At 44.2% G+C, this 26781-nt stretch overlaps 1 protein-coding gene across 12 annotated transcripts in view; it reads left to right on the top strand.

The window, feature by feature from the left end:
* Positions 1-26781, top strand: part of TENM4 (teneurin transmembrane protein 4) — a 530696-nt gene that overhangs the window by 457774 nt on the left and 46141 nt on the right. For 9 of the 12 annotated variants that reach the window (XM_074572380.1, XM_074572379.1, XM_074572378.1 and 6 more), the window contains 6 exons: positions 2547-2814; positions 4961-5104; positions 6122-6371; positions 9026-9046; positions 16684-16916; positions 26250-26404. In XM_074572380.1, coding sequence (XP_074428481.1) covers positions 2547-2814; positions 4961-5104; positions 6122-6371; positions 9026-9046; positions 16684-16916; positions 26250-26404 — 1071 coding nt within the window. The remainder of the gene's footprint in view (positions 1-2546; positions 2815-4960; positions 5105-6121; positions 6372-9025; positions 9047-16683; positions 16917-26249; positions 26405-26781) is intronic. The other 3 variants (XM_074572381.1, XM_074572373.1, XM_074572371.1) reach the window with 1 other exon arrangement.

Genomic DNA, 26781 nt, shown 5'->3' with positions numbered 1-26781 from the left:
GATTAAAAAAAAAAAAAAAAAAAAAAGATTGATTGTTCTTCCTTGCCTTCTCTGCTGGCAGAGTGAAGAGTAGCTGTAAGAGAAATGCGTTACCCAGCACACAGAAACAAGATTTTCCTCATTGTCTCATGCAAAGAGTGGAAGAATTGCTACTAACACAAGCGTAGATCAACACCCAGGACCGAATGGAACACGGCAGTGAAAATTGCTAAATTGTGCAAATCCCTAGTAAGACTGAAGGACCAGATCTTCAGCCCGACCAGCCTGGTGGCTGGACCACTTTCAAAGAGCAGATTATATTGGATAGGCTGTGATAAACTCTTAAGAGCACTAGACCTTCACAAGGGCCCCAGACACAGCATATGAATTTATTCAGTCCAAACGGCAATTATCAAGTAGAAATAAAGGCACAATTCAGCTGTCATTACTTTTGGTGCATTCAGAGTATTTTAAAGCTTATTTTTTCCCTCTTCTCCCACCAGTGTCCTACTGGATTATATTCCTCCCATCAATGCCCTGCCGTGTTGCCAGTTCGGCACTACTGACAAACTCCAGATGCATTTCGGATAATCTGAATTACCATTTGAACCTGCTCTTCCAGCAGGCGCCTTTAAACACGGCCCCTCGTGCTGCTCAGCGCCTCGGTACTGCTGTGCTGACCCTTTCTCCGGAATGGCAGACAGCAGAGACAGATCATGACAGAGGGAAATAATTATTTCTGACGGGGATTTGAACCAGACATTGCAAATAGTACCTCCGTGACAATTATTTCTGCCTGGCTTTTTCCTAGAGGGGGTTCCATCTGAAGACAGATCTGATACAAGGGACCACCTTTACTCCAACTGGTCTCTGGTTGAGCCTGGTCCCAGCCCAGCTTGTTGCTGAGCTCATAAAATATATTCTAAAAATCATGGGTTTTCCCAGTTCTGTCATTTTTCAGCCTCCTAAGCACTGAGATATGTAAATTGAAAAGGCTGCGTTAGAGAAAGTAAATATTTATGAGCACGGTGGAACGGTGCTTTAACTTCTGGATGTGTCCGTTTGTCAAGCGCTGCAACGCTCAGAGGCTGTAAGTTATCACTTGAAGAAGCGGTGGGCCTCGGATAATAGCTTAGAAGAGGTCTTTTCAGGGGGCAGATTACAAGATTTGTCGTTATTTATAACGCTAGCTGGAAAACTTGTAAGAGATGAGCAACGTGTCATGCCAGGGAAATTTTGCTGCTCCCGCAGAGGAGGAGTTGAGTAAAGGAGCCAGGAGGCCTGGAGGACACCAGGGTGGCTGTGATCCCTTCCTGAGGGGTGGATCTCTTGACCCACCTGCCTTCGAGCCTCCGTGCCTTTAGTATTACAAAAGCCGATTATTGCTGGGGAAGTGTTTTCACAGCTCATTTAGGGTCCAGCACACCAAAGTGGTGTCAGAAGTGGTGCAGGAGAGAACGGTGCCAGCTGTGACCTTCTGACACATCCCATTATCAGGCCAATTTTTCCAGCTCACTGCTAAGCTTCTACCTTCGTCTTTCAAACTTTGCCAAAGGCTGCCGGCTTGTGCTGAAAATGTCCATGTTGAGTCCTTACCTAAGAGTGAAATTTTCTGGAAAGTAACAACTCTTCTTATTTTTCTCCTAAGATTTAAGAAAGAAATGCCCTTTTGTAGCAGTATTTTGCATGGGAGAACCAGCATGGTGTCGGGGACACACTTTGTAGAACTTTACAGAAAATTTCCCTGCATTTCTCCAACTAAAAACAAAGACATTTCAAGATCTGGTTATAATTTAGCAGGTAAATTAGCTGCAAATATCGTCTTTACTGAGACTTCTCTATTCTCAAAGCAGAACAGGGGCAGGCAAAACTTTCCCTGCTCTTTCTCCAGTCTTTTGTGAAATTTCGTACTGGAATGGAGACCCGTGAGATAGAGGTGGATCAGACAAAGAGGGTCAGAGCTGAGGTAGGAGAGGAGCAGTTTCAAAGGAGGAGAGATAGGTAAGTCATCATCGAGGGAGGGTGGAAGCAGGATTCACTAATGACTTGGAGAGAATGGCAGGTTTTGATCAGGGCCAGGGAACGTCCATAAGGATACAGGCCAAGTAGGGCTTGATATTTTACTGGGAAAAAGAAGCCAGGGTACAAAAATTAGCAGCCATCGAAACCAACCAAATAGAAGACAGAAAACGGAAGCTAAACTGATGGGATGGAATAATCTCAGACCCCAGGCTCCTTTCACCATGGGTCCTGTGAGTCCCACTGTAAACACTGACTCCTGGGACTCCTTTTAACAGTGAGTCCCACTGTAAACACTGACTTTAATGTGATACTTCAGTCTCCCGTTCTCCCATGTAACGGAGATGGAGAGAGGGGGGCATTCCTTGGCTTCCACAACTAACCCTATAAATTACATATATGATTTCATACTTGATGCCTAGTAGGTGTGCTTTTTTAGACGTGTCTCCCAGAGCTTTTATAAAGGTGTGTTTGATAAATTACAGCTTCGCTGCCTTTTCCTGTCTGCTCGCTGCTGATTTAACACCTCCTGGATTGCTTTTCCACAGGCTCTACAGGAGGAGATCAACGTTTCCGGTAGTAAAATAAAAGTAAGTTACCTGAGCAGTCGCACAGCTGGCTACAAATCAGTCCTGAGGATCAGCATGACCCACCCCACCATCCCCTTCAACCTCATGAAAGTCCACCTCATGGTGGCCGTCGAGGGACGCCTCTTCAGAAAGTGGTTTGCAGCTGCTCCAGACCTGTCCTATTATTTCATCTGGGATAAGACAGATGTCTACAGCCAGAAGGTGTATGGGCTCTCGGAAGCTTTTGGTAAGTGACCCCGGGGCTTGTGTCTCTTTTTAGAAGCAGCTAAGAGGCAACCCACAGACCTTGTCCTGGATCGGTATGGTCCAACTGCTAACGCATAAAATGGTCCCTGATGGTTCCCTGCTGTTTCCTTGGAGAGGATTGGGCCCAGCTGTTCAGACCGCACACATTTCCCCAACAGATGAATATTTATCTGTTCTCTGGCTCATGGCCCAGCACATACACCCTGAGCTGCTACCATCATATTCATAGAGAAGGAATGAACTGGGACTAGAGGTGTTTGGCCGCCTCTCACCCATAGCCAAAAGCTGTCAGCACTGCTTTGAAAGAAATCCCTAGAACTGAGCCCTGATCTCTGCTCCTCATTCTGCCTGACCTTCAGGATTGCTCTAGTCTTAGTTTCCCCTTCGTTACCCATTCAAGAAAGCCATCCCAAACTGGGGCATGATGGTCTTCTCCTACTTTGTACGTTCATTTACATCTGCAAAAGACTTAGAAGCTGCAAGGCAGAGAAAGGGAAGGGTCTGCGTACTCAACGTGCCACGTCCCCAGCACCAAGCATTATGGCCCATGCCACCCACTCTACAGGGGCAGAAGCTGAAGCCCGTGGTGGGGCAGGATGTGCTGTGGATGTGCGCAAAGAGACACTTCATTCCTCTTCCTGCTGCCATCTCAGGCCTCACCCAGTGAGCCCTGTGTGATGGTGCCAGAGGGAAGGGGGAACTTTGAGTGTATACTGAGCAGAGGTGGTGCAGCTCTGCGGTGATTGCTTCCCATCCGATCAACAACCAGAGGACAGTAGTTACAGGTGTTCAATAGAATCTAGACTAGACCCCTCAGGCTGCCAAGGAAATGGAGCTCTTGTTGACAGAAGGGTGGTTCGCTGATGCCTCGTAGCCCAGCTGAAGATAAGTCTCTCTAGAGGAGCTGTAGGGTGCCTTGTTTTCTAAGAGGAAGAATGGGTGCCTTCCTCTCACTCAGGCTCAGCTGCCTCGAGTAGACTGGATGATAGAACCTGCTGAGCCTTACCCAGTTTGGAGACCATACTGAGGAACGTGTCCGGGTAGTGCGTCCTGAAAGACTACGTTTACATGCTCTTTAAGATGCTAGATTAGCGGTGGGGTCCCAGAGTGCTCCATGGTGCAGCTCTGCAGCCCCAGAGTAGCAGCTCTGAGGACATCAGCATTCAGGTTTTCAATATTCCCCACCTCTAGAACAGTGGGAAATATCAAGCCTTCATTTCCTAAATTACATCTTCCTCTGATACTGTCTGTTTCTGCAAAAGGCTATATTTGATGGGGGATCCTGAGTTCGCTCAGTGCTCAGCACTTTTCAAGGAGGCTGGGAAACTTGTAAGATCAGACCTTTATTTTTATCTAGTGGGAAAAAAAAAAGAGAGCTATGTAATTGCTTTTCATTTGTGTAGAACTTGCAGTTCTGCTCTGCTTCAGCTGTTAGCACTGAAAAGATCAGGTAATGCAGAAGAAAAGCAGCCCAATGAAACTGGTCCTGCTTCTTCTGAGAAAATCATAAAGGACACATTATGCTGTCAAAAAGACGATTTTCCTTCTACGGACATCATTTTACTCTTAAGCTACTCCAATGTGTTCCGCAGAGTTACTCTTGAAGGGCGCTGATTAGACATCATGGCAAGCAAACCCTTTTGAGATTAACAATGACCACAAGTCAAACTGGTCCAGGATGGCTGCCTCCGAGGGAATTGCTGCCCCATGCCTCATTTGAATAAGTCTTTAACTTCCAGGAAAGGCCATGATTTTTAGCAAGTTCCTGACGTGCAGTCTTTGATCAAAAATAGTAGATAGGAGTAAAATGCTCCCATTTAGGAGTCCAGCAGTGGCTTACGCTCTTGAATACCCATTGTTTTAAGATATGTCTTTATAACAGTGCCTTTTAAATATTTAGCACATTTGCCCAACATCTACAACTGTGTTGACCTTTTTAAATGCAGGGTGGCCTTTAAAGAGAAAAATATTAGGACCCTGCATTACAATGATGGCATTTTAAATGACATTGGCAGTTGCCTGTAGAAATGCTCTTACCCCTGCTCAGTTGAAACTCTGTGTGTGCTGACTGTGCGTTTCTGGGTTACTAATCTTGGGGGGGTCTTTTGTTTCTCTCTTGTTCATAGTTTCAGTAGGTTATGAGTATGAATCCTGTCCTGACTTGATCCTGTGGGAGAAGAGGACAGCTGTGCTTCAGGGTTATGAAATAGATGCTTCTAAACTTGGAGGATGGTCCCTGGACAAACACCATGCCCTCAACATTCAAAGTGGTAGGTTTTCTGTAACACATGACAGGAAGAATGCGGTGTTGCAAGCCACAGTTGCTTCTTTTCGCTAAGAATTCAAGAAAACGAAAGGAAAGAAACCCGATCAACACATATATTCTCTCATGTATTTTACTAACTAGTTATTTCTAGTAATCTACATTTAGAAGCAGTTTGGTGTGTGTAAATGCAAAAGAAGCTGGCCATCATGAAGCAGTTGAATGTTGGCGTGTCTAACTTTGTAGTGTCTTAAAAGAAGGGTATTAACAAGGAAAATATTCCTAAAACAACAAGGGGGAGCCTATTCAGGTTGGACCTACTGAGCATAAATCCACCCAGACACATCCTCTAATGTGAAGTGTACTGCGGGAACGAGAGTCCTCATGGGTCATAAGGGAAAATGGAAGGTGCCGGAGTCCTTGAAGGCTGCTCAAGACTGCAGCAGGGAGGCCTGAAAGCCGATCAGAACACGTTCAAAAGATGGAAGCACTGTGTCCCTCTGGATGATAGCAGGGGTATGGGAGCAAACGTCTAATTCAGGCCACAGCACTGCTGAAAACACTGCACTTACAGGGAACAGAAGAGGAGCTCCTCTAAAGCTTTGCAGATGAAACGTTTCTCCAGAGAATGCACCGTGGTCTTTCTGTCCCTTACCTTTCCATGAGCTATTTCATTTCTTTTTTTGCCTGGTATGCTGCAAATTACAGGGCAAGGAGGGACAGAAAGGGCAGGTAAAAATTCATGAGATGCTGAAAAGTGTATTTCATTCAAAGGTAAAAAAAGCCTTGTTCTCCCTACATACTTTTATTCTGCAGGAAATGTAATGGGTCTATAGAGAATAATTACTTCAGATAACAGGCTCCTCATTTGAGCCCATCACAAAAAAATATTATGAAAGGTGATAAACCTCTTTGCTACCTGACAAATTCCCCAGCTGGCATCCAGCATTGCCAGCTTGGGCTCCCTTTGGTCTCAGTTTCCCTATCTCTCTTTAATTTCCTTATTACTGTTTTCTCTCTCTAGGCATCTTGCATAAAGGAAATGGGGAAAACCAGTTTATTTCCCAGCAGCCGCCTGTAATTGGAAGCATTATGGGCAACGGCCGCAGGCGTAGCATTTCCTGTCCAAGCTGCAATGGTCTTGCAGATGGGAACAAACTCCTGGCTCCGGTTGCCCTAACATGTGGGTCTGATGGAAGTCTTTATGTTGGAGATTTCAACTACATCCGAAGGATCTTTCCCTCTGGCAATGTCACCAACATCCTGGAGCTGAGGTACACTGTGCTGAGTGTGGCCATTATAATTATGCCCTTAAATTCTGCAGAAATCCTATGTACCCAAAAGGAAAATGAGCAACTCTTAAAAAAAACCCACAGCAAAACAGAAAAAAAAAAAAAAGCCGTCCAGATTTGCCTCCTCTGCAACTCTGCTGACTTTGATTTACACCAGAGAAACACAGGCCTAACAAGTTCTTCCAGAATTGAATCACACACAAAATATATTGACACATTTCTGTGCTGCTAAATCAAACTGTGTTGAGGTCTGCCTTTTGGTGTAGATAGGCACCAGTGGGAATTCTTAAAATTAATAATGAGCCTCTGAGATAACCTAAACTTGGAAGGACACAGCACTGATGATGATATGTAGAGGTTAATCAGGACAGATGATCATTCATAATTAAGACAGGGTGATCACCTAGGGAGTCACAAACTGGGTTTTTGTAGTTGTTTTTTTAGAGACAAACCTATCGACCCCTCTCAGTTCCCAAATGAACAGCAGCGTCAGGGTGAACTTGTAGATGGATCATCTGAAAGTAAGTGAAGTGTTTCTGTAACCCCAAATAACAAAGGAAAAAAATATATTAGGAGAAATAGGGAGGATTGTGAAGGAACATCCATTAAAAACAAAGAAGGGGAGGGAAAAGTATAGATTTGTCACAAGTTCTGGGGAAAAGACATAGATTGTGACTGAATCAAAATTTCGAATTGACCTCACTGGGGATATTTTTCCTACCTAAAATTTCCACAACAAATACAATTACCCATTTCAAAGCACCAGGGCCCAATTCTGAAGTCTGCGACCAGACGAGACTCACTCCAGGAAAGTCAATAGAGTTAAAGCAGTGTTTGTGAATGAGGCTTCTCTGCTTGAAGGACCTGACCTAAAGTCCTGAGAGGTCAATATGAGGTTAGCATGGTAGGAAGGTTCACATTCCCATTTACCTCTCAGGATCTGGACTTGAAAGTGAGAATCTTCCGGAAAGAACCTCCCTATTCTGCTCAGATTTAGTGTCCTGGCTCCTGAGGACAAAAGTAAGGCTCCATTTCTGCAAGGACTCCATGTGGAAGGTTACTAGACAGCTTACTAGAGGAGCAGGGTCCCCTGTAGCATTGCTTTCTATTCCCATTTGCCCCACAAGGCCACAGGTAAAAATGAATGAGCTGATCTACAGCAAAATTGGTGCAAGATCCCGTTAGTCCCTTGTTACAAACACACCACAGTCATTAGACCTTGCTGAAGGTCCTATTTAGCACAACGAACCATTGTTGTAGATCATGGTGTATGAGAAAAGTAACCCAGAAAGCCACAACAAGGCTGGCACTTACAGAATAACTATCTTGGCATGCTCAGAGGGCAACAAGGAAATCAGGAGGAATCATTGAATTTGGAAGCCCACGGTGAGATATTTACAGTCACATCTCAGAGGGCTGGGGGACCTTTTGAGTAAATAAGCAAGAACCTGATTCTTGCTGTTCTATTACATGAGATAACGTCTCTCACATTTGTAAGGTGGGAAGCTGGGATAAATCTTGAGACCTGGTCCACGTTAAAGAATGTAATGTTCTTCCAGTGCCAGAAAGTTATTTTAACGACCAAAGGTGAGATTTCCAGAAGAGCCTAGGTGATTTGGGGCCCAAATCCCACTGCAACTGAGTGGGATTAATATCTCATTCCCAGAAGTACAATTTTGAAAACCCGATCCCTGTTTCATTGTCAGTGTAAATACCAGACCCAACGGAGGTTTTGCAGAGTATTTCCTGATTGGAAAAGGGAAAATTGGAAGCCTTGACAGAGTAGCCTTGCTGGCTTTTGTGTAGAGCCACAGGGTTAAATTTACGCCAGAGTTAAATCTGCTGGAACGATTGCTGCTTCATCTGTGCAAACACTTAGGTTACTGGATCTAATAAACATTTCTTCACTCTGGTGTGCTATAAAGTAAATGGGTTCAGATGCCGGCTGACTAAAAGCTATGGAGGAAAGCCGTTGCTTTTGGACTAAATGGAGTTTGCTTGTGTCTTCTCAAATCAGCATCTCCTTGGAGATTAACACCCTTGCTATTTGGCTTTTGGGGTTTTGTTTTGGGGAGGAGGGGGTTGAGCGTAGTGTTCTGTTGCAGAGAGAAAAGCAAATGCATTGTGGGTCGCAGATAACTGCAGCTGAGTATGTAACTAGACCCATGAAAAATGTCCGGCTCGGCATAATTTCAGTCCTCTGGGCTGGAGTTCAAGAGGTTGTGGCAATGAACTGCCACCCATAACTGTGCAACTGTTAAGTTACCTTTGTAAATCACAAGGTATTGCTTTCCCTGAGAGCGGAAAAAGACTGTAAAGATATTTGCATCTACATATATTTAGCTCAGTACTGCTCTGAATGATAAAGTCTGCCTGGTCCTATCTCCTGCATAAGAGAATAACTCCAAGCAGGTGAGATCACACTTCCTTTGTGATATGCAGCGGTACATAAGTGAGCTCACTGCCAAGTAATATCTAATATAAAATATATCAGTGTCATTCCAGCTAAGTCTTTATTTATTATTGCATTGTATGATACAGTTACTGTCAAGTTTTCAATCTGCTAATAATGCATCGAACTGAGCTGCTAACACCTCATTCTTTCTTCTATTCCCTGCTTTCCTGTCTTCTGTCAGAAATAAAGATTTCAGACATAGGTAAGCCAACCAGTGGAGAATTCTTATGCCGCTCCCTGTCTTGTTGCATGTTGTTACACAGTGAGCCACAAGTGCCATTTCCAGATGATTCAATAGCAAATGAAGCCGGCGTGATTAAAACTGGCGGAGGCAATCAGTCATCAGAACTGGGAGCCATTAATCATGGAGCAGAGTCGCAGAGACTTCCGCGTGAGCTGTTATAGCTGTAGACAGGGGAAGTATAGACACGAGAAGGAGGGTAACAAGAGGAGGAGGGTGGACGGAAAAACGGGTGGGAATTACCAAAAAAAGTAAACTGGGGACAACGTCAGGATACAGGTCACTGGAATAGCTATGATGGAAAAATAATTCTCATGTGGTGAAATGTCTTCTTGTTGAGTTTGGGGAGCATAAGAGGCATAACGAAGGGCCAGACGTACCCCAGCATCGCCCATGTAGGGAGGTAAGTTTTTCTAACTCAGGCTGAGCTCTTCACAGAGAGCCTTCGCATTATGTGAAAGTATGTCAGGCTCAGGTAGGAGGCAGCGTGACTCAGAACGTTAGCCAGGAAATGCAATAAAAAAGAGAAAGAGTAGTGACAAGAAAACAAGATGAAAGAGAGACTCCTAAATTGGAGCTTTGTCACTAAGAATATTTGTCATTTGGGTTGACTGGAGTTTCAGTGGGTTTGATCCAATCAGTTGCATTCAGGAAGATGTCAACCTCCTGTCACTGTCTGTGTTTGCAAGGACTTCTCTGGCTTTGACAAGTTCCCCATCCTTCTCCCCAGTTGCTCGCCAAATTAGAAGCTTAGACTGTGGAATTGGGATAGGTTTTTTTGTTTGGGTATTTTTTTTGCATTTGGGATTGGTGATTTTTCTGCTACATGCTTTTTATTTACTGTTTCTTTGACTTCATAGAGGCTGTGCGAAACCAGAAATGTTCATTTTATCCGCATGCCTGGAAATGCAGTAGAGTAGAAACTGTTTTTTTGTCTTATTGCCAGAACATTAATGAAGGGCTGAGCTTCAACGGCATAATGGACTGGCCCAAAGCATCTATTAGCAGGGCTGGGAGGTTGGTATACGAGACCTCTGCACTGACTGTCTTCATCAGGCCGAGTTCCAGCCCCCCAGCTCCTCTTTCACATCATTTTAAGGCAATAGAAAAACTCATTTCTCTTTAGAACAGCCAGGTTGTATCGTTAATGCCCGAGAAATACACAGCCACTAAAGTGCACCTGCTTTGACAGTGAAGGGCAGCAGCTGAATACCTGTTACAAGAAGAGCTTTTATATATGAAGGCAATAACTGAGTGAAGATATATGGACTGGCCACGAATGCTGCAGATGCCACCAGAGCCTTACAGAGTTGGCAGGGCTTCAGCCTTTAGGCGATTCCTAAAATCTAAGGAATGAAATGAAAGCAAGCCAAGACATGCCTGCTGCAGTGCAGTCCAAAGGGGACGAGTGAGGGAGGAAGGAGGTGAGGAGCTCCAGATCAACTACTCCCATCTGTGACTACATTAAGGGAGTCATCCATGTGAGCTAGCAGCTGTTCTGTGGCATTTGCCATAATTCTTCTTGTTAGGAAGCCTCTTCGTTCCTGAGCCACAGGGAAATGAGTGGGTGTAGTCTTAGCTAAATCCCCAGTGCTTCGAGTTCCAGAAGGTCCTAAGCTTGACACCGTTGGCAGGCAACAGTTGCAAAGGACTGAATCTTAGTGGTTTGGAAAAGCTGCAATCCATATGCAGAAGCTTCCTCTCTTCAGGGGAAAAGATTCCTCCCTACTACGTAGCCTGTGGTGAGCAGAGGTTCTGGAGCTACCAACTAAGAGGCTTGGCTCTACAGTACAGTGTAGGTAGCCAAGGTCTAACTCTGCAACAGCCAAAATGGCTGTGTGTCAACATGGGGGATGTCAGCTAAGCCAAAAAGCATCACCGATTTTAGACCCTCCCAATTTTAGACCCATCTGTCATTCGGTAATAGATTAATAGGAGCTTACTCCAGTATGTCTGTGTATGGCCTTGTCTTGATGGGCTTATAGAAGCTAATGACTTTTTTCCAGGCACGGAAATAATAATTTGCAGTTAATGATCTTTTCTCTGCAAGAACAGAGGACAGCATGGACAGCAGTGAGGCATTTCTTTCTTGCAAATATGCAAAAAGTGGCCAAACTTGAATATATTCTTCCTTTCTTTTTTCCATTCATACCTTAGAGAGACAAATCTATAAGTAGTGGGAAAGAGAGGTGTCTTAGAAAACTGCCAGATGAAAAGTCCTTTGCAGTCCCTGGGTTGGCTTATGGCATTGCTGTGAAGTTTTATTATCCAGCCTGTGACACTAGAAGAGCTTTGGGCATCGCACACAAACTGAAAACACTAAAAGGCCAAGTGTAAATTCAGCTCACTGCGCTGTGTGGCCTCCTTATGTATTAATCTATTGAATGTCACCCAGGGAAAAAAAAAGACCAGTACCTCACACAAGCTATAATAAAATCCTCTGTTTGTGAGCTGCAGGGTGCTTAGCATGGAGCCATGGAAACACAGACCCGACGAACAAAAAACGCTTGGCTGCAAGAATTCGGTTGTTCTTTAGTCACCAGCAAAAGCATGTGGCCAGCAAGGGGAAGAGGGGAAGAGGGCAGCCAGCACAGAAAGTTTTACGGAGGTGGTTTCATGTCCTTAAACAGAGACATCAGATCCAAAGAAGCCCCAGGGATTTATTCAGATCGGCTGTTATGGGTAACTAACTTTGGTGCTGTGACTGCTCCTGTCTGTTGACCACCGTGGGAGCCAGAGCCACGCTGTTACCATTAACAGGAGTTGTCCTTTAGAGGAGATGGTAGATGCCCTTGCGTTTGAGAAACTAAGATGCAGTTCATCTTATAAGATAAAAGTTGAAAATAAGTCAGACAAATCATACCCCCAAAGATGCTGTTTCTCTCCACTGCCTATGAAGGGAGTTAAGGCGGCCAGTTCAGATGTAAGGATCCACCTTGCAACCATCTGAAGCTTGGTGAGATGAGTCCCCTGGCTTTGAACAGAATCCGATGACAAGGTGCAGTCTGCCATACTGACGCATTGTAGGGAACCCGCTGAAACCAGGGACCATCTCCCTTTTCTTATCTTTATTCCTTAGGGTCTGGCTTCCCACTCTGGAGTAGGAGGTTCCTTCCTCAGACTCCTACAAAACATGGACTCTGGGCCCAAGAGGATAATATCAACCTTTGCTTAAAGCTCGTTCATCTATTATAGTACTACATAGAATCATAGAATCATCAAAGTTGGAAGCGACCTTTAAGATCATCGAGTCCAACCATTAACCTAACACTGCCAAAACCACCACTAACCCACGTCCTTCAGCACCACGTCTGCCTGGCTTTTAAATACCTCCAGGGATGGCGATTCCACCACTTCCCTGGGCAGCCTGTTCCAATGCTTAATAACCCTTTCAGTGTAAAAAAATTTTTCCTAATATCTGTCCTAAACCTCCCATGGCGCAACCTGAAGCTGTTTCCTCTTGTCCTATCACTTGTTATTTGGGAGACCGACCCCCCCTGGCTACCCCCTCCTTTCAGGGAGTTGCAGAGAGCGAGAAGGTCTTCCCTCAGCCCCTTTTCTCCAGGCTCAACACCCCCAGCTCCCTCAGCCGCTCCTCACCAGACTTGTGCTCCACACCCCTCACCATCTCCATTGTCCTTCTCTGGACACCTCTAGCACCTCAATGTCTGAAGCAATCCACGTGAGCACCACTTATCTGCCTATTCGCCCAGCTTCTTATCACTTTCCTTCCTCATGCCTGTGTGTAAGGAGTCACGTAAAGCATAAGCACTTTAAAATGGAGTTTGAATCTCTTAACATATCTGCCGAGCTCTCCGGAAGGCGCTGGTGCTATCCTGTCCAAATAATGAGAACGAAGAAAGGAAAGGGACAGGGCAGATGTATGGGAGAGCCTATATGCTACCTCAAACATCTGGGGTCGCTGTGGACTTTGAAGGTTTCCCTGTGCTTTCCCAGCGCGTCACTGTATCACAAGTGTACAAGGAAGCCATCTCACCTCCATTTCACTTTGGCCTGCAGAACTTATGCTTATGAAGCTGTCCTTATCCCCATTGACTACACCATCATGCCCACTAAAACCCACTTAAGTGTCTGTTCCTGGCTAGGGACCAGCCCACCCCATCCCTGCAACTTTGGTTGGTTGCTTCAGGGAATTAAGTATCAGTGCAGCGCTCAGGGTTTCTTCTAAAAATCCTTAATAGCAAAAGGAACACACGGAATGGGAAGTCAGCTTTTCACCCGCAGCCCTTTTCTGGTGGTGGCAGGTCAATATGGGGGATAAATATTCTAAGACTACAAATACTGTAACTGATTAAGTCCTCTGAATAGTAAAAAGTCCCGTCTTTTGTTTTGGTCCATTATCTAACTGAGCAATGAGACAGGATGAAAGGGAAAAAAAAAAATCTTCTCTGCTTCGCCCCAGGCAGATTTATTTCAGTTGCTGTTCAGTTCAGTCCAATTTGCCACTTGGATTTGCCTATTGATTGTGGCTTTAAATAAAAAGCAAAGCCTCAGTGTTCCTGGCTCCAGTGCTCATGCATTATCGCAGATGAAGGGAAGCAGTTTGGGAACTTTTACATTACTAATGTATGTTTATTTAGCAACTCTCCTCCTGAAGTATCTCAAAGTGTTAAACAAAAGCTCCAGTGTATAACGCTACGTGATTCGTGCAAGGGCAGAGCGTGACACCTTCCTGGTGAAAACTGTCGGCAGAGGCCAACGAATTTAAGCTTTTTTGCAGTTTGTGTTTTACCATCCTTGCTCCAAAGCGGTCCAGGTTAAATACTCCATCGCCTAAGCCACCCCAGGGGCCCTTCCGCCCACAAAAGCCCTCTGCATGGCACGGTGTGTAAGAGACCACGATAAGCCATGTTGATAAAAATAAAAAGTCTAACCGATAAAAACGAACCAGCACTTCCTATCACTCACACAGAGCCATGCAGCAGAAAAGATGGAGTTTGTGTTGGGGTTGACGATACCATTAATAACATTACGTTTAGAAAAGTAATTGGATGTCTTAGGAGACTTTTGCAATCATCTCAGCAGGTGAAATCCAGAACAGGTTTTAAGTGACCCAAGATTATTACCATACCACGGGTAGATTCGCAGAATCACAGAATGATAGGGGTTGGAAGGGACCTCCGGAGATCATCTAGTCCAACCCCAACATAAGTTTAACCAACATAAATTTCTACCTCTACCTCTTCCAAAGCACGTTTGGTGGTAAAGGTACATGTGCCTCTGTGGCATCAGGCTATGCAAAAGATTAAAAATTTAACCAGTCAGAGCTAATTTTTTAATGATTTTGCACTTTGAACTCCTGCCTACTTTTTTGCGGCATCTATATTTAGGACATCATTAATAAAACTAAACTCGGGTTACCAGCAGCTACTCAAAGTGTTACCTTAGTATGACAGGTTTTTTTACTTAGTAAATTTAGGTGGAAGTACCATTCAGCTTTTCTGGTGGGTGAATGTTTTGCTTTTACCTGGTTCTCTGGTCTGCGGTTAAAAGAGACCAGCATTGGTTTCAGTGTCCAGTCTACACAGGAGGTGGGATTAGAATATAGTTTTAAGACCACTCTCTTCCACAGAAGGTTGTAATCAAAAATAAAATCCATCAGAGTGAGGCTACAAAATCCAGAAAATAAATCACAATGATAGTGCTGGGAAAGGGGAGCAGGAACCTCCGGTTCTGGCACCATTTTTCTCCATCTTTGGGAAAGTCATTTGCCTTTGCCCATCTGCAAACGGCCTGCTGTAAGACTCTGAAAGCTATCAGTGCTTTCCAGGCAAAGATGTTAAAGAATTGCAAAGTGCCATTAAAAAAGTCCTCCTCTTGTCCACCTCCCATGTAAAATAGAGATTATGAACAGCTCAAAAGCTGACTGACATTCAGCTGGGCTTTGTTTGGACAGTCAGCAGAAAATGCAAGGCCCTGATCAAAATGGATGATGGATTCCCACAGGGAACCTCTTCCACCAGGGTTGAAGCCACTTGCTTAGTGTGAGTGACGTGCAGGTAAATGAAATAATGCCCTCCCAGCCTGCTGTCATTGGAAAGGAATACAGATGGAGACTGAACTGTCAGGCTGGAGCTGTCTTGAAGGTCAGAGCATTTTATTTAGCAAGAATCAGTGTCATTTGTGGAGATGAAATCTGTTCAGACTTTAATAGGATAAATCACAAGGGATATTCCAGAATAAATCAGAAAGGCTTTTTTTTTTCCCAAAAAAGTATTAAGTAATTTGAATGAAGAACCAACTTAGAGCTTTTTTAAGCAGAGAACAATTCAGGAGTTTTTATGTGTCTGAAGAGGGGTTAATTTTCCTAACATAAAGATTTAAAGAGAGAGGAAATTTCTTATTATGAGGGATAGAGTCAACTGTGATCGACACTCAAGTTTCTAACCAGCTTCTCCTGGAACAATTCCACTAAGTGCAAAATCGTGAACTATGGCCTATACGTTTATTATGAATTCTTGGGACCTGATGAGTTTGGACAGCTTGAAGGTGTTCTGGAGAAAAGTAGAGGCTTTTTCCTACTTGGCCTAATTACTACTTAGCCTTTCTTAGGAGGAAGGAGACCTGTGCTAAGGCAGCAGGTGTTACAAGTTAAATCCCTTGGTTTCAGGCTTAGAAGAGATGCAGCTCAATACACACTAGTAGTAAACACTTAATCTTAATAAAGAAGTTAACAAGTTTAATATCTATAGATAGAATCCTTGAAAGACAATTTTTTAAATTGTGTCTAAACTCATCTGATTGATTGTTTTTTCTGGCCAGTACCATCGAAAGCTGTCCGTGAAGTGGATGCTAGTTTATTCATTTCTTCAGGCTTGGGCTCATTTAATGTTGTAGTCATGGAGCTAAAAACATTATCTTTCTGTCTGCTCACCCCATTTTCTCAGCCACCCTTCCTGGTTTTCAAGGAAGCAGTGAGTGAGTGGGGTTTAGCAGGGGACTGACATTCGGGATCCTCAGCCCTCCTCCTAGTTCATGTTTTACTTGGGGCAAAATGTGACACTCCAAGGACCGTTTTGTTTCTCTCTTCATTGAGACCCGTCTGAATTCAGTGGCAGGACTTCCCCTAGTCTCCGTGAGGGCAGGACAGGACTCTAGGGTCTTTGCTGGAATCAGCAAGAGCACCAGACAACCCATGATCTTCAAGAGCGTATCTTCAAGTGCTTTACACTCAGGAGTCTGTTTTTGGGTGTACAATGCTTTCCCTTCACTTTCTGGCACGGCACTAACACCAGTTTCAGGATAATGTCTTTATTAAGTAAATTAGGCGAACTCAGGCAGCGGGACTCAAACTGTCGTAGTTCCTGGTGTGATTTGGGCTCAGGCCAGCGAGCCTTTTCCCTTGGTAACTGCTCTTCATGCCATAGAGCACCCCAGGCACAGCGACTGGGAACAGATATAGCTCCGGATCCTGTGCTGTAACACACCGTGTACTAACATTGTCCAATACAGCACTGCTTCACTTTCCCAGTTTGTCTGCCCTGTGCATTTTTATCCTCTAAAGTGTTTGCATTGCCTCTTGACTTAAGGAAACAAACCATCCAAAAAAATAATAACTTCATACCCTTGTTTTTCAGCCACAGCCCAGCTCATAAGTATTACTTGACCACAGATCCAATCACCGGCTCCATCTACCTCTCCGACACCAACAGCCGACGCATCTATAAAATCAAGTCAACCACATCAGTGAAGGACATTGTGAAGAATTCAGAGGTCTTGGCTGGAACCGGGGATCAGTGCCTCCCGTTCGATGATACCCGCTGCGGCGATGGAGGCAAAGGCACTGATGCTACCCTTACAAATCCCAGGGGTGAGACTGCTTCTTCTCCACAGGCTTTTTTAAAGGGGTCTTTTTTCAAAGGGGCTTGTTTAGGCATGCTGGAGACTGATCTCCTCTCCAATTCACAAAATGCCTTCGGATTTTGCAAGCCCTCCCCAGTCAGCCCACAAACACATCCTGAAGGCTTGCCTCTGGAGATAAGTGGGTCTGTCTCACCCTCATCCAGTCCTGGTTCTTCTTATTGAGGTGGCTGGGAGGAGCGCCAGACCAGAGGGCTGTAGTTATGGGCACACCGAAGGGCAGTAGAATAAAACCACCCATCAATTTTATACCCACTTAGGCACTACTCCTCCGTAGCCACTAACTGTGTTTGGTCCTTCCCAATCTGGACTGGATTCACTTAACATTCAGTGCACTGAGGCTTTCTTGGCATTAAAAAGATCAAAAAGCTGTGTAAGCATTGCTATATATATAAAATAGCAACAAAACCAGCATACAGCTCAGAGATAAGTAAATTGAGGTTTATACACTGACATTATACATCATGGCATCCAGCTTAAATCCTATAGGGGGATGGATACTAATTCAATACAGGAATGGCCTAATTCAGCACGACTTCACCTGGCTCCTGATTAGCTTACTTAATGTGATAAAAGCGCAGTCAAATGAGAATAAAAGCACCACACAGCCTTCATGACTGTGAACTAAATTGTTCGAAACAGGTTTAGCCAAACATATGCAGTCCTGTGTGCAGCCAAGACTTCAGTCTGGCAGTCTCAAGGTAACAAGCTCTGCATATGGAGGATGTCGCTCCTCCCAGCTGTCCACAGCTCCTCAGGAAAAAAAAAAACACACGGAGGGGGTAGAGATGAAGTGGAAGATACTGCCGGTGTACGCGCCTTCTGCAGTGTTTGTGAAGAAGGGCAAGAAGGACACTCATGCAGGAATGCTTTTAGAAATGTGGCATTTTTGCCTGTTGTATGTCGTCTTGCCCAGTTGTTAGGATTGCAAGGAGTTATTTATAAGTTCTTGGCTTCAGCATCAATGTGCTGCCGGTTTCCTTTTTCCTTCCATCTGGGAGTGGTGGGTCCCTCCTTCCTCACCACAGCAATTTCCAAGCCTATCCCAGCTCTTTGTAAAGCAACCCCTCAGCAAAACCTGGGGATCCTTTCACGAGTTATTTCACAAACTGCAGGCAAGATGAAGACAGCTGAGCTGCTGTTTCTCTTCTTGGCTAGACTTCTCAGGAAGTTATTTTTCTTGACACAGAGATGACATTACTGTTACTGATTCCAAGAAACCCAAACTGATTTAGCGACCTTTTGTGTCAGCTCTAGTTGTGATTTTTTTTTTTTGTTACGTGTGGTCTAGTTGTTTCCTGGCAGGATGCAGAAAAATATACCTTGGGAGACTTGCTTTTTGGCAAAAAGCTCCAAAAGCCAAACCGCTACCCTCATAACGTTCAAGGGGCTCAGCGTTGTTTCCAAGCACTCCAGACTCCCATGCGGTGACCATTATATTGGGATAAAGTATTGCCAAAGGCATAGATATAGAAAGGGAACAGCTACCAGTGGTCAGGTTGCGGTGTAGAAATTGTCTCACCGAAACGAGAGGGCTGAGTGAAAAGAAAATTAAGTGACTTGGGCAGAGAGATTCAGGCAGTCCAGCCGATGAGTCATGAGATCAGGGAATCCAGAAATCTGTAATCCAATTTTCTGCACCACTTTGATGTTCAACCAATGCAAAAAAAAAAAAAAAAAAAAAAGCCTACAACTTTTATTGGACCTCTGTTCTCCCTTGTACAAGATAAGAGGAATATTATTCATTTCCCTACATGGGTGGATGTTGCAAGGTTTAGATGACTTATGTTTCTGCCTTGCTATGGGAAACAGAGCTCTGGAGTTCAAAGCTTTCAGCACTGAAATCCTTCTTGCTGGCAATTCAAGCTCTCATGAGGCCGTTCTTCCACCTCAATCATATAACGGCAAAATGCATGCATTCATTCCTCACAGCTCCGAAATTTCACAAAACAGAAGTAAATTGAGGGTGAAAGAGGAAATGACACGGAGCAAAATGGCAACAAGAAAATAATAATCCAGAAAGCCCACACTGCCAATGGAAAGTTCGTAAACAGTGTTCCCTGATCTCGTTCTAGCCTGAGTTTGCAAAATCTGTTGAGACAAAAGCTTTGGCAGGTGTGACTCACTTCCCATTCACCTCAATAAATGATGAACAGTGAAAAGTCTCACTGACAATGTAATGTCAGCATTGTTTATACCTTCACGGCAGTTCATCCTAGCAGAAAAATCCAGCAAATGCTCTTCCTTCATGAGACTGTATTTCATAATAGCTCAAAATAAAAATGATTTATGGTACAAGTAACCAGAAGTCCTCAGGTTACCCTCTGCTTCCCTATCTTGGCAGGGGAATAAAGACTCATAAGTGAATGGTCAGAGGAAATTGGAAAACGATTCTGTGACTATAGAGATGTCAGCTGGCCAGGGAAGGACTGGGAAAGTTCAGTTCTTCAAGAATCACCACTCTTCACAGGACTCTACTTTTTAAGGATAAAGATATTTTTTTTTGACCGAGGATAATTACTTCATGCAAAGTAGGATTTCTGTATTTTAAGGACATCTTCACACTTGTTTGAAAATTATAAGGAAAAAAGCTGTCGCCTCCATTTTCAGGATGTTTTAATTAGCTGATAATTGCAACTTGCTGGAAAATACTGAGTCAATACACTCCTGCTAGATGAAAAACAGTAATTCTTAAAGGCTGGAGAATCAGTCACGAGGTGTATTTTTGCATCTACCTTTAGCCTCTTGGATCAGTCAAGCATCTGGTCTAAGTAGATTTTTTGGCTCTCTTCTCAGTTGCAAGAAACTGGTACCTTGAAGGTGGTTCATTCTATGCATGTGTCCAGGGTGGGTTGAACCATGTTCTGGGAGTGCTGATCTCCTCCTGGAGACAATAGCCAGAAGGATGAGGTCCCTGCCCCAGCTAACACCATTCAGAATGGTTCTCCACTTTTTGAGCAGCAGCCTTTTCTCCACGGTTTTTGATCATTTCTGCCAGGTCCCAGCTCACCTCCCATGAGTTCAGAATGGATAATTTCATAGAATCATAGAGCCATGGGATGGTTTGTGTTTGTTTAAGGGACCTTAAAGATGTGATTGTTTAAGGGACCTTAAAGATCATCTAGTCCAACCTCTCTGCCATGGGCAGGGACATCTTTCACTAGATCAGGTTGCTCAAAGACCCATCCAACCTGGCCTTGAACACCTCCAGGGATGGGGCAGCCACAGCTTCTCTGGGCAACCTGGGACAGGGTCTCACCACCCTTGTCACAAAAGAATTCTTCCTCATAACCAGTCTAAATCTACCTTCTTGCAGTTCAAAAGCGTTAGTCCTTGTCCTATCAATAAATTTATCTGAAATACCTTCTGGATATAAGTTCTTGTCTCTCTCCATTGAAGGAGAGAGAACTCCCTTTAGAGGATCAGCTTAGACAAGATATTAGGAGGATAAAACCTACCCCAGGAATTTCACCCTTGCCCTGTATTTGGCTTCTCTGATAAAGGTAGGCTAAAAAAATACAGGACAGGTGGATCAACAGATGCAACAGTGGTGGCAGTTGGTTGGTCAGGGTATTTATCATAGCTATTAGGAACCAGTCTGATTCTTCCAATTCATTTGCCACAGAGCACAGCAAAGCTTTCAGATGCTAATGAATTTCAATATATCCTTGCAAATTAAAGTGTTACCACTTTCTAATTATCATCTGCTAATAATGATCCCCTTCTACAAGCAATCTAAAGAAAAATTAAAACTCCAGCTTGTCAGACCATTTGTTTTCATCTGAGTACTCACCAGTGGTTCTCCTCGGGAAAATGTTGTGGCACAGAAATTACCAAGGAGCCTGCAATTAAGAGAGACTGCAGTGACAAGTCTGACACAATAGGAAGAAGGGACATGGAGGGGAGGGGGCATCTCATTCCTTTAGCACCACAAAAACAATGCAAAATGAAGTCATTAATTTGGGGACAGATTGCTTCCTTCACTCTGGCCGGCTGAATGTGTAAACAAAATCTCAGTTGTTCAATAAGTATTCATGAGTCTGAGAGAATTAAAAGAAGAAACTCACCCTTCCACAATCTGTTAACATTTTTATTGTCAAATAATAATGTAAAGGCCATTTCAGGGAAGACCAGAGGCTGACCAAGCAAAATAACATGTCTCTTATTGTGGCCAGAGAAGACACATAGGGAAAGGGGCAATGACAGAATGGCCTTTCCCTGCTAACACACCAAATTCTAGTCATAGACATTCAGGGCACTTTCTGAAGAGGTTGCACCTGGACCTGTGCTTAGATGCCACCATCAATTTATCCAGAAACCTCCCTGAACACTTAATAAACTCATAATTTCTACATTTTTTAGCTACGGGCTGCAGAAGTGTGGTCTTTTTGAGGCCAGATAGTTGTTTTCTGTTTTCTCTGTGCCTTTCCTAATCCATTCCTGTCTCTGCCTCCCTCCTTGACCACTGCTGAGGACAAAGCTGATCTTTGCAGAAAACTTTTCACAGGAATTCCGAAATCTTTCTCCTGCGAGCTATTTTACAGCTTGTCATTGCATATGGGTAGTTAGACTCACACCTTCTCCTGTGAATTCCTCTGTACTTATTGACTTTGATTTTCATCTGCCATTTGAATCACTCACTCATTCAGCATCCAGCCAGACAAGAAAGCTCCAAATTTGGATTCCTTTAGCCCCTATTTTTTTCACTTAGAATCATAGAATCATGGAATCTTCATGGTTGGAAAGGACCTTTGAGATCATCGAGTCCAACCATACACACCAAAAAAAAAAAAAAAACAAACCCCAAAACCCACAAACAAACAACCTACAATCTCTGCCACTAGAGCATGCCCTGAAGTGCCACATCTAGACGTTTCTTAAACACCTCTAGGGATGGTGACTCAACCCCCTCCCTGGGCAGGCTGTTCCAGTGCCTGACCACTCTTGCAGTGAAGTAATTCTTCATAATATCTAATCTAAACCTCCCCTGCCGCAACTTCAGACCATTTCCTTTGGTCCTGTCATTATTCACCTGGGAGAAGAGGCCAACCCCCACCTCTCTCCAACCTCCTTTCAGGGAGTTGTAGAGGGCAATGAGGTCTCCCCTCAGCCTCCTCTTCTCCAAGCTAAACATGCCCAGCTCCCTCAGCCTCTCCTCAGATGACTTGGAAGGAAACTTAAAAGAGTTTCCTCCCCCCCTTTTTTTTTCCTCAGTAGAGCTACGTGTGCAATGCAATCACTTTTAGTGGTTCATCTTCTAGAATAAACCCACCGTGTCCCAGTAGCTATTTGCAGCGTAATGTTGTGCCGTCACCTCCTCACATTACGAGGTCCTGACATTCCGAGCAAATGTCATCGCGGCACAGCTCTCTGTCGGCACAGCTCACTGGTGCGATGCACGTGGTGCTGCAAGTTCTTGTTTCTTATGGGATCTCCGACCATCCAAGAGGTGCCAGCGTGATTTCATAACGTATGTATTTCATATCTCAGAGCTTAAAGCTTGGATCTGCAACACTACCTGGGTAGCGGCAGCAGATGTTTTCTCTCAGTAACTGTGAGATTGAACTTCGAGCTGTATGCGGAAAATCTTTAATTCCCTTATGTTCCTATGGAAACATGAGAGGAGCCTCCTGCCAAAGCAAGCCAAGGCCTTTGGCTTTACATGCGTAACATGCGAATTACCCATTTCTGTGCCCATTTGCAGGAGCCAGCTCCCAGCACTGGAACTGTGCCATCATCAGAAAGCAAACACAGCAAAGTCCAATCTAACCTCTGCGATCTGCTGCAAAGAAACCGTGAGATGCTTCTTTCCCTCTCCGCAGAAGTCATCCATCCAAAGACACTTTGTGGGAGACCAGGGCTCCTTTTCGTAATTAGGTTTGATTCCAAGACAATCGGCTAAAGGCAGGAAGGGATTGGAGCAGTTGCTCTGTGAGGGGCATGTGCAAATGGGAATTTATGGCTTTGACAGACTGAAAACTGTGTTCCCCTGCAGAACATCCTAGGAAATGCCAGGCAATTGAGATTGCTTAGCCTCTGCGAAAGAGGGATAAGCAAAGTGCTCTGTGATAAGAACACATGCACATGCCATTGCCCTGGAGCAGGATGATAAGTGGTAACTTTGCTATCCTGCTTCAACTTATTCGGGTGTGCGAGCTCTTTGTCTAAGCTGGAATGCAAAATAAAGTTGTGCTCTATCAACTCATCAGAGCTGGCTCGAGAGCCAAAGTACCTACAGGTTCTTATTACTGTAACTGGTTAATCAGACCAGACATCAGACCTCGGCACGGAGCACCGTGAGCGACTGTCACCACACACTGCTGATAAATCCAATCCAATACATATGGAACTAGCTAAGAGAGAACATTCTGCCTCATTTAAAATCACATTATCCAGCCTGCCACCCTTCACTGGCTTTCGGCCTGTCACACAGACTAATGGACAGGCGCCCTGAAAAATACTCATTGTGAACCTAGGAATGGGTAAGAGCCCCTTGTGTTTGACAAAAGCCAATTAAAATCAACTAAACCTTCTATTGTGCCTCTTCCGAAAAAGCACGTCTACCAACCACATTGCTTAAAGAGCTCAATTGTGTCCCCGGCTGTCAAGCAAACACCAACAAACACTAAAGAACTTGCCATTTGGTGGGCAAAATAATTAGAGGAGCAGTAACCTTCAACAGCAGATGCCAGTGACAGGTGACATGTGCCAGTATCCTGGATGACTCATTGAACGTTGTGCCACCAACTGGGGCAAAATGCTGACAAGATCTCACGGCAGGTAAAGACAACTTCCTGAAAGCCGTGGGTGCCAGTGAGAGATTGATGCTTATGCCGCCCGATCCCTCCGCAAGCTTTTGACAAAGTGCTAAGATACGACTGATGTGTTTATATTGTATAGCGAGAGTAAACGGCCACCACTGCTGTGTCTTCTCCCATAGCATTCAGATATGCAACAGGTACCCACCGCTCCTCTTCAAGGTCCTTGTTTCATGGTCCCGCAAAGATCAGTCCTGTCTTGGCATGAATTAAACACAGGTACTGGAATGTAGGACTAGAAGCAATCTTTTGGGTCATTTAGTTCTGTCATCCATTATCTCAGCAATCCTGTCATATAATCCCCTCCAAAATTAATGAACTTCATCTTAAAAGCAGCAAGTAATTTTTTTCCTCGCTGCCCTAGAGGCTGTTCTGAAACCTCGCTGCTCCGATGGTCGAATACCCAATCCAGGTCAAAATGATGCCCTTCAGACAGGGAGATGCTGCGAAGGACTGAGGAAAATGCTGGTTTTACCTCCTAGCAAAAATACACCGCTCCCATTCAACTCAGTGAGCTGAAACACCAGTTCCCTGACTCCTAATCAACTTTGAATCAACAGTTTGCAGCCCTGCCTGAATCCCTTCCTTTACCTCAGCTCAACGGAGAAATTTGTTCTTTCTCTCAAACAATGACTTAGTCCTGAGGTTTTGCTGCCGTTACTTGCAGGCCAGATTGTCTTCTGTGGATTTCTGTACGACCAAATATCATATGTTTTTCCACATATCATCCACCTCCGTGGCTTCCAGCCCATGCAATAGTTACAGTGCTGGCCAGAGGCCATGATTTTAATTGCCAAAGCAGTCAGGGGATTAGTCCCTGCTACGTGAAAACCTAAAATTTCTGATCTGTGAACTGCTGCATCTGTGCTTCACAGCATAGCTCACAGTGGATGAAGACTGAAGGTAAATGTTTCAAATGAGGGGATCTGGCTGTAAAACAGCGAAACACAAGATCTGATCACTTCTCGGAAACATTCACAAAGCTTTCTATCCGAAACAGATTTTCCATCATTTCTGTCACCATGATGACAGCCAAAAAAACATTGTAGTGAGGATTCATCTCACTAACTTCATGTCTACAGTATAAATGTTTGCTTTGGAGATACTTGCTCTAGTCCCTTTTTATAGCCAATGGGGAGGAAAAGGTGTTTCTTGAAGGACTCGTGTAATCTCTTATGAATATCTGCTTTAGGGTGATATGAACTGCACCCTAGGAGAAGGTATTTCTCTCCTCTGTTTGGAAAAGCTCCAGATACTTGCTTGGATGCACAATGCAGATATCTGCTTTTTGCCAAGTGATTGCTACCCTGCTAGTGAAAGAAACCAAACAGGAAGATCCTGATATTCATATATTCCAAGTAGAATTTTGCATAGAAAATGGTGTTACAGGCTACTACATTCTTTTGCTGTTCCTTTACATTGTTTTAGTGTCTTTAAGACACTTAAATATTATGCCGAGAGGCATTCTGCCACTGTAGGGCAGAAGAGATGGATGACTCTATTAGTATCTGTGGAGTTATTTTTAATTTATACTAGCATAAAAGAGAGGTGAATGGGGCCCTTAACGTCTTATTCCTGCCTTAGTCATGGACTTTCTCCGTGACCTTGTGAAAATTGCTTTATCTGTTATTTTCCTGATATGTAAAATTAGGATGATCACACTCACAGACTGCTGTGAGGTCTAATTAGTAAGTGTAAAGCGCTATGAAATCCTCTGATGGAAGATGCAGAGTATAGCTAGGCTGGGATAAAGAGGATTAAAGGAGGTTATGCTAACATAACAAATACTTGAGAAACGATGCTTAGGGGGAAGTGAAATGGCACATGTCTGCAGGTGAGGAAACGGGAATCGGCACTCTCTAACTGTTGTCATCAGACCTCAAACCCACCGACAGGAGTATGCCTACAAAGGACGTTTGGACAATGAAAGGAATCACCTAGCAGAGTTCAGAAACAGGTGAAATACTCTAGATTAGTAGGATGATCCTAGGAAAAACCCTTCCACTTTTATCCATCTGGACTTTGGTTGACCTGATGGATCTTACGCAGCCTTTATCATTGCCATTTATGAAAGATTCACAGTGTCACATTTTCATGGGCATGGCTTAATATTCATACCATGAACAGTAACACCATGTTTCCGAACATGCCAGACACGTAGTTATTAGAAAATCTTTTCCTTTCAGTGGTTCACCGAATGCCGTGCCCTTTTCCAGAAGCGAGCAGGGATTTTTGTATGCCGGTTGGAAGTGCCTTCCATGGAATGGTGCCAATTCAAAGCTCCTGATAACCAGGACTCCCACATGTCCAGTCTCATCTCATCCCTTTTGAATGACGTGAAATATATTGCTCCCAACCAAACCAGCAGTCTTACTCTGAGCGTCAAACCAGACATCATCTTCCATTCATCTCAAAATTGTCAGGTTGCTGTTCCTTTCTGACTGTCTTGCTTTTTCCCTCCCCAGGCATCACCGTGGACAAGTTTGGGCTGATTTACTTTGTGGATGGCACTATGATCAGGCGGATTGATCAGAATGGGATCATCTCAACTGTGTTGGGTTCCAATGATTTGACGTCTGCTCGGCCTCTCAGCTGTGACTCTGTCATGGACATTTCTCAGGTAAGACAATGTTTTGGTTGGGTTTCTACAGAATGGAAGCCTATGCCTGCACCCTATCTGCATGTCTGTGTGCCTCCCCAGGTTTGATAAAGAGGTAAGGCCTCAAGGAGAATTAAATCTCTACATACTTTGTGGTATGAAAATGACTGGGTCAAAAAGAAAGATCCTATAAAGACTGAAGGAAAGACAAAACTGACCTAACTTGGAGACCTCTGGGGAGAGAGATGTTCAAGGTGTCCCAGCCACAGAAGAGACTTCTTTCAGAGCTCCCGATCAGCTGGGAGACACAGATTCCTGGGAAGGCAGGTTTTGTTAGGCTCATTTCTCAAAAAATCAGTTGTTTTAAACGAAAAAGACCAGACAGCAGTACTCTTTTT

Source organism: Larus michahellis, chromosome 1 (assembly GCF_964199755.1).
Source record: "Larus michahellis chromosome 1, bLarMic1.1, whole genome shotgun sequence".
NCBI lineage: Eukaryota > Metazoa > Chordata > Aves > Charadriiformes > Laridae > Larus > Larus michahellis.
Note: the sequence above shows the minus strand (reverse complement) of the source record. Positions and strands in the feature narration are given on the sequence as shown.